General features: G+C 41.8%; 1 protein-coding gene across 3 annotated transcripts in view; it reads left to right on the top strand.

Annotated features, from left to right (window-relative positions):
• The first annotated feature begins 770 nt into the window (after positions 1-770).
• The window catches only part of LOC129865210 (plexin-C1-like), a 22,613-nt gene continuing 14,989 nt past the window's right edge, over positions 771-8,394 (top strand). For all 3 annotated transcript variants that reach the window (XM_055937794.1, XM_055937793.1, XM_055937792.1), the window contains exons 1-10: positions 771-1,867; positions 1,999-2,139; positions 2,681-2,815; positions 2,905-2,999; positions 5,081-5,373; positions 5,470-5,572; positions 5,829-5,916; positions 6,139-6,177; positions 7,792-7,925; positions 8,152-8,328. In XM_055937794.1, the coding sequence (XP_055793769.1) occupies positions 920-1,867; positions 1,999-2,139; positions 2,681-2,815; positions 2,905-2,999; positions 5,081-5,373; positions 5,470-5,572; positions 5,829-5,916; positions 6,139-6,177; positions 7,792-7,925; positions 8,152-8,328 (2,153 nt within the window). In that variant the 5' untranslated portion in view covers positions 771-919. The remainder of the gene's footprint in view (positions 1,868-1,998; positions 2,140-2,680; positions 2,816-2,904; positions 3,000-5,080; positions 5,374-5,469; positions 5,573-5,828; positions 5,917-6,138; positions 6,178-7,791; positions 7,926-8,151; positions 8,329-8,394) is intronic.

Below are 8,394 nucleotides of genomic sequence, written 5' to 3'. Positions count from 1 at the left end.
CATTTAAAAACATTTCTTAGAGGTGGTTGTTACCTTTCAACTTGTAACTAAATCTTCATTCAATACCTGGTATGTGAGTAGATTCTGGTGTATATAATGCCAGCAGTGGTATTTAGTGAGTCCCCCAAATCGGAGGCAGTAAGAATGACCAGGGATGTTCTCTTGATAAGTGTGTGAATTTGACAATTTTCCTGTCCTGCTAAGCATTTCAAATTTAACCAGTACTTTTGAGTGTCAGGGAAAATGTATGGAGTAAAAACTATTTTCTTTAGGAATGTAGTTGAGTAAAAGTTGTCAAACATAAATAAAGTACAGATACCCCAAAAAACGACTTCAGTTGTATTTTTACTTAAGTACTTTACACCACTGCATGCCAGTCTTTAGGGTGGTATTTTGTCTAGTAATGTAACACTTTCACCACCAGAACGCAGTGAAGGACCGAACAAAAAGTGCCCCCTTGGGATCATGAGGACATCAAAGTAATGTGTGAGATATTCACTCTCGGTTACGTATTTCATTATTGAATCAAAGTATTTAAATCTCAATAATCATATAGCTGATGGTGATGTTGACACTGGCATTTGAATAGGCAATATAGGCAATACCACAAATGCGCGTTTGGAGACGTTTTGGAAACATTCAAACAACGATGTTACTGATACACCCTCTGCTGAGATTGAAAGGTAGGGAACTAACGTTAATTTCAACATCACAGTAGAGAGTTAAACACGGAAGTCTGAGTCTCAGTACATAACCGCAGATACTAAATTGAATGACCTAAAGTTAACACATAGTTGCAGCATCCATCCACTGTGCGCTTTTACGCAATCCCTTTTATTGGCCTTCGGCACAGTATGACAGTGGCATCAGAGGCGCAGACCGGAGTTTACCATGCACTCTCTCAGGCTTGACTGACTACATGACATACGAGATGAAGGCTGTTTTCTGGGTGGTTCTCCTCGCCTGTGTGGACTGGGGTCGCGGTCAGGAGAATCACACATTTGATGGAGACGTCCGCGACTTTGCCATTAGTGACCGCTCGGTATACGTCATTACGGATGACCGACTCTACCAGCTGAACCATAATTTTACCAACGTTATGAAGAGGAATAATCCGAATGTAGTTTATCCTAACCAAGAATCACATCCATTTAAGGTGAACATTTTACTGCCATTCATCAAAAACAAGACCTTGATCATCTGTGGCACCACAAAATGCGGTTACTGTGAAATACTGGATCTCAACGAAATCTCGAAATCTGTGCATTCGGAGAATATTGAAGTGGGTTCATTGGACCCTGGAGATTCAACCATTGGCTTTATTGTTGATGTCGGGACGAACTCCTACATTATGACTGGAAGTTTGCAGAGCCGTGTGCGTAAAGCGTGTGCGAATTCAGATCAGTTGATTTCCCTACGGAATACACTAGAAGGACAGCATGGGGGAATATTTTCTGATATAGATGAGAGAACGACTCCGTATATTGACGCCAGACAAAAGGAGAAGTTTCAGTTTGTGGACGGCTTTCAGAGTAATTCACACATCTACGTGTTCTCGAACGTCCCCCAAGGGCGTCAAGTTCAACTTATTTTGTTCAAGAGCAAGAACAGTAAAGAAAGTACTTTGATGTCCCTCAAAGGTGCGACACTCAAATGCTGTGGAAACACGAGGCGCCAGTGGCTCCTGTCTTCCTCTCTAATTCCAGGATCTGGTGGTCTCCATGGGCAGGTGCTCTGGGCAGGTGTGTTCACGGCTGGTAACACAAGCGACCCCATCAACACCATGCTAGCCATCTATAACATCAGCTCTACAAGGCCTCAACTCATAAACAATGACTCAGACTTCTGTTTTAAAGCCTGTGTGGAGGTTGGTGAGATGATGATTTTATGTATGGTTTATAACCAACACCATAGCAAAGACACTATCATTATCGCTACCCTAATTTCTTAGCAAATGTGTTAAGATTGTCTTTAACACTGATATGTATGCTGTTTCAGTCATCGGATAAAGGTACCACCTCGGACCTGCAGCCAGAGGCAGTGGTGTTTAAATACAGCTCCATGACATCAGTGTTGGCAGTGAGACACAACTCCTGGCTGGTGTTCTTCATCGGGACAGGAGACGGACAACTCATCAAGGTCTGTGGAACACAGTTATGAGAACTCTTAACACACACACACACACTGGCCTCATAACACCCTTCTCATGTCATTATTTCTCCCTTGAACACAGATACCCATACAAAAAGAATTACAGCATTTTTTAACCAAACGTGGCTCACATGAGGGAATTTGAGGTCTAAATTAGCCTGGAGAAACCCCACAGTAACTTTATTAGGCACAATAGTCTCCTTTATGCAGTGTTGTCCCTGGAAAGCTTTAATAATCCAGCCAAATCCCTTGAGTGTTTCTAACAGAAATATCACAGCCATGCAGTACACTCTAACAAACCAGACAGGGGTTTGGTCACCACTACACATCAGTGATTGTTAGTCTATCATGTATCATCATCATCAAATTCATACTCTTGTTGACAGAGAGAAATGTGTGCGGTCAACTGATATTTACAACTGCAGTATAGGTGATTTCCTAGGGCCATGTTATGTATTGTGGTTTGTTAGTGTTATGTGTCAATCTACAGAGAGATGTTATTAAAGTGTCACTCTCTGTCCCATGTCAGCTAGCTGTAGACGAGGCCTACAAACCTGCCTGTCCCAGAGTGCTCTACAAGTCAGATGACGACCGCCGTGTGTTTCCCAAGATGCACCTGGATCCAGTGGACCGCAAACATGTGTACATGGCACTGAGGAACCAGGTAAGTTCCACTGTACACAGAGATAAATATTATACAGTACAACCATTCTGAAATAGGACCCAGGACCTAATATTGTGTGTTTGTTGTAGATGGTACGTGTGCCCGTGGCTCAGTGCAGTGAACACAAGAGTCTGAAGGACTGTTGGTCTGCTCAGGACCCCTTCTGTGGCTGGTGTGAGTCAAGGTCAGTCACAAGAACCACAACTACACACTTCTACAACTTACACTATATAGAGATTTCTTTATTATGTCACATATTTTCTTTTCTAAAATGTACTTTTTAATTCTTGTTGTGAAGATAAACAGTGGCAGTCATTTCAATGTAATTCAGTGAGGACAGTTGGTTTGTCTGTGCTAATGACATACCTCGGCCCAGGTTTTTTCATACCATTTGATCTTGATTTAAAAAAAATCTGTGGTAGAACAAAGGTGTCACACCCTGGCCTTAGTTATCTTTGTTTTCATTATTATTTTAGTTAGGTCAGGGTGTGACATGGGGAATGTATGTGTTTTGGTTTGTCTAGGGGTTTGTACGTTTAATGGGTCAGTGTCTTGTCTAGGTGTTTGTATGTCTATGGCTGCCTAGATTGGTTCTCAATTAGAGGCAGCTGTGGTTTGTCTCTGATTGAGAGCCATATTTAAGGCAGCCATAGGCATTTGGGTTTTGTGGGTAATTGTCTATGTTGTACGTTTGTAGCTTGTGTGTGCACTTACGTTTATAGCTTCACGATCGTTTGTTGTTTTGTTTCGTTTTGTTATAGGGTTCGTTGCGTGTTTTTTCCCTTCTCGAAATAAAATACAATGTATTTTGCACACGCTGCACCTTGGTCCTCTCTCTCACCCATTGACAATCGTGACAAAAGGACATTTCCTTTATCACCCACAGCTTCTTAAAATAAACGTGGCACGATAGATGAAACTTCCTGTGAATATACACTACCGTTCAAAAGTTTGGGGTCACTTAGAAATGTCCTTGTTTTTGAAAGCTAATTTTTTTGTCCATTAAAATAACATGAAATTTTACATTTTAGTCATTTAGCAGACGCTCTTATCCAGAGGGACTTACAGTAGAGTGCATACATTTTATTACATTTTACATACTGAGACAAGGATATCCCTACCGGCCAAACCCTCCCTAACGACGCTATGCCAATTGTGCGTCGCCCCACGGACCTCCCGGTTGCGGCCGGCTGCAACAGAGCCTGGGCGCGAACCCAGAGACTCTGGTGGCGCAGCTAGCACTGCGATGCAGTGCCCTAGACCACTGCGCCACCCGGGAGACTGATTGATCAGAATTACAGTGTAGACATTGTTAATGTTATAAATGACTAATGTAGCTGGAAACGGCTGATTCTTTCAAATGGAATATCTACATAGGCGTATCAGCAACCATCCCTCCTGTGTTAGCTAATCCAAGTTTATCATTTTAAAAGGCTAATTGATCATTAGAAAACCCTTTTGCAATTATGTTAGCACAGCTGAAAACTGTTGTTCTGATTAAAGAAGAAATAAAACTGGCCTTCTTTAGACTAGTTGAGTATCTGGAGCTACAGCATTTGTGGGTTCGATTACAGGCTCAAAATAGCCAGAAACAGAGGACTTTCTTCTGAAACTCGTCAGTCTATTCTTGTTCTGAGAAATTAAAGCTATTCCATGTGAGAAATTGACAAGAAACTGAAGATCTCGTACAACGCTGTGTACTACCCCCTTCACAGAACAGCGCAAACTGGCTCTAACCAGAATAGAAAGAGGAGTGGGAGGTATGTTAGAGTGTCTAGTTTGAGAAACAGGTGCCTCACAAGTCTTTAACTGACAGCTTCCTTAAATAGTACCCACAAAACACCAGTCTCAACGTCAGCAGTGAAGAGGTGACTCCGGGATGCTGGCCTTCTAGGCAGAGTTCCTCTGTCCAGTGTCTGTGTTCTTATGCCCATCTTAATCTTTTATTTTTATTGGCCAGTCTGAGACTTGGCTTTTTCTTTGCAACTCTGCCTAGAAGGCCAGCATCCCGGAGTCGCCTCTTCACTGTTGACGTTGAAACTGGTGTTTTTTGTTTTAAAAGACAGCCGTTTCCAGCTACAATAATCATTTACGACATGAACATTGTCTACACTGTATTTCTGATCAATTTGATGTTATTTTAATGAACAAAATATTTGCTTTTCTTTCAAAAAACAATGACATTTCTAAATGACTCCAAACGTGTCCTGTTAATCTGTGTCACCCTAAACCTGCTCATCCTCACCCCTCTGTGATGTGTTCTAGATGTTCATTTCAGGATGACTGCCTTCAGCCTTCAGCCTGGATCTCCATCTCTGAGGACTCCCAACAACAGAACATGGTCTCTTACCAGGTGGAGAAGAGCAGCAGTGGAGAGGAGATCACACTCACTGCCAAGGTCCACCTGACTGTGAATGGGACAGGAAGTCTCACCTTTACCTGCAACTTCTTCAATACTTCTTCACCTCAAAGAGGGGATCTGTGTAAGAGGACAAGCCCCGCTCCAGCTTTTCCGCAATGCTCCTGCCTGTTCTCCAGCGACCAGCTTCCTGCTGGAGGTAACCTTTCACCTTCTAACTCTCCTGTAGATATTGAATTTCTCACAAAACGGAGCATCTTGCTTAGAGATTGTTTCCCTGTGTTCTTCCACATAGGGTTGAATGCCACAGTGAAGATAAGAGTGGGGAAGCAGAACCTTGTTGAGAAACTGATGCTCACTAACTGTTCAGACATCACTGGACCACCTACCTCTGCCCTGTCAGTCAGAAATCCCAGATCTGTCATGCTACTCCTCAGCACCTTGATATGGCTATGTTTCAACCTACTTGTTTAGACCTACTTCAGTATTTTACTATAATGACATCTTTTAAATGATATGTTGGGCAGATTGTGTTACACACTTGCCTTTCTGTATGTTGTAGATCTGTTAGTACACATTTTGCTTGAGTAACAGATGGTACACATGTTGATGATTAAACTGTAGTATTCTTATTCCTATCTCTGTGTCTCTCAGGTGTTCTCAGTGCATGACAGCTGGATGTAGCTGGAGTAATGATGCCTGCTCCTGGACACCCAGGTCTGCCAACTCAGACCCCATACAGGTATGACACACACACACACACACACACACACACACACACACACACACACACACACACACACACACACACACACACACACACACACACACACACACACACACACACACACACACACACACACACACACACACCTTCTTCTTTGAGGGAGTTCATCTCGCAACTTCTTCACCCATGTGTGTTCCTGTATCTTGTTCATCAACCCTCTCTCACTTCCTTCCCCAGGACGTGTGCAGACTCAGCCAGTCAGGAATGAACTACTCTGTAAGTCCATCCTGCTGATCACAGCCTTTTCCTCTTCATCAGAATCTCTCAGTGGATCTTATGTCCCTTATAGGGAAGTTTGATCTCAGAACAGGGAACTAAGTTTGTATGTGGGTTTTTTTGTGCGCGAGTGTGCGTGTGTGTCTGCATGTGACACAGAGTGGACTTGAAGTGGTCTGAGATTTTCACGGTGACATTACCGGCACAGTCATTTCATGCAAAGTACCTATCAAATAGCTTAGGACATCTGTTATGTGACAAGGACAAAGCTTTCTTGTATATGGTCACTACAACCCATACACTACCAAAACAAATGATGTGTTCACATGTGTGTTGTAAGCTACTTACTGTACATACATACATACATACATACATACATACATACATACATACATACATACATACATACATACATACATACATACATACATTAGCATGCTCCTCACAGTCTGAATGAAATGTGGATACTTGAATTAGATGTGATGAATATAGCTGTGTGTGTTTGGTGGTGAAGGAAATGTTTGTTCCTTATAGGGTTTGGTGTTTGTTAAAGTGTCATAAAGTTCATTTGGCCTTATCAAACCTCTCTCTCTCACACTCTCGCTCTCGAAAGCTAAGATTGAGGACAAAATGAAGAGACAAATGGATGTCTACCAATGCCAAGATACTATATTCAGTTAGACAGAGCAATATTCATAGATCTGGGCATCTTTTGTAGATTCGCATCCTACATTTAGATCACTCGTAAAATAGAGATTTTATCTCAACCAGATGGATCAAAAAGGTTCTATATAGTAAGAAGATGTTTGAGAATAGAGCCTTTGTCTCTGAGTCAAGTCATCATACCTCTTACAGTGGGGATCATGGATCACATGACTGTGCCCCAGGGCAGTAGTAGTAGATTTCAAACCATCCATCATAATTACATACAGTGAGCTCCAAAAGTATTGGGACAGTGACACATTTGTTGTTTTGGCTCAGCACTTGGATTTGAAATGATACAATGACTATGAAGTTAAAGTGCAGGCTGTCAGCTTTAATTTGAGGGTATTTTCATCCATATCGGGTGAACCATTTAGAAATTACAGCACTTTTTGTACATAGTCCCACCATTTTAGGGGACCAAAAGTATTGGGACAAATTCACATGTGTATTAAAGTTGTCAAAAGTTTAGTATTTTGGTCCCATATTTGCTGTTTGTTTTGGTTAAGTTTCAGATATTTTTTTTGCCCAATTGAAATTAATGGTAAATAATGTATTGTGTAATTTTGGAGTCACTTTTATTGTAAATAAGAATAGAATGTCTCTAAACGGTTCTACATTTATGTGGATGGTACTATGATGACTGATAGTCCTGAATGAATCGTGAATAATGATGAGTGAGAAAGTTACAGATGCACAAATATCATACACCCAAGACATGCTAACCTTTCACCATTACAATAAAAGGGGAGGTTAGCATTTTTGGGGGGTATGAAATTTATGCCTCTAACTTTGTCACTCGTCATTATTTACCAAAACTAAAGAGCAAGCCTGCGGCCACAAACACGTATTTAGTTTCACTTGTCTTTATCAGAAATATTTTTTGTGTCTGTCTCTGTGTGTGTTTGTTAGGAGCCAGTGATCTTTTCCATAGAGCCCAGTGTTCTGTCCTTCCATGGGAGAAACCATGCCTTGATGAATGGAGAGAACCTGGATCATGTGACCAAGGTTCGCATCCAAGGGCACATGCACTGCAGTCTCAAGGAGTGAGTCAAAGTGGACAATCGGTTGAATATGATTTGTTTTCTAATGACGCAAACATCATTTTTTGAGATAAATAAAACGTGGATTATTTAAATCAATGCTTTTAAACAATGATTTAGATGTTTTTTTCACTGGTTCTCACTTCATTCATGAAAACCCAATGCCTTATCACGGTGTTTTTGGTAAAGTGTGTATCTAACCTGTGTAGTGTGTGTATCACCTGGTCAGGTCTCCAGTGTGGAACCACACTGGGTCCAGTCTGACGTTCCACATCCCCGGTGGAGACAAAGGTTCTGTCAGTGTGTGTGTCGTGCTGCCAGACGGTCGCTGTCTGGGCAAGGCCACTGTCACCTATGGGTCCTTACCGTCCTGCACTGGGCTAATACCAAGCACTACCTGGGCTAGGTAAAAACACACAAACACACACACTTAGGTACGCACATATGATCAGAATTGTTATATATACACACA

This window comes from Salvelinus fontinalis, chromosome 11 (assembly GCF_029448725.1).
Source record: "Salvelinus fontinalis isolate EN_2023a chromosome 11, ASM2944872v1, whole genome shotgun sequence".
Taxonomy (NCBI): Eukaryota; Metazoa; Chordata; class Actinopteri; order Salmoniformes; family Salmonidae; genus Salvelinus; species Salvelinus fontinalis.
This window is presented reverse-complemented; position numbering and strand designations above follow the sequence as displayed.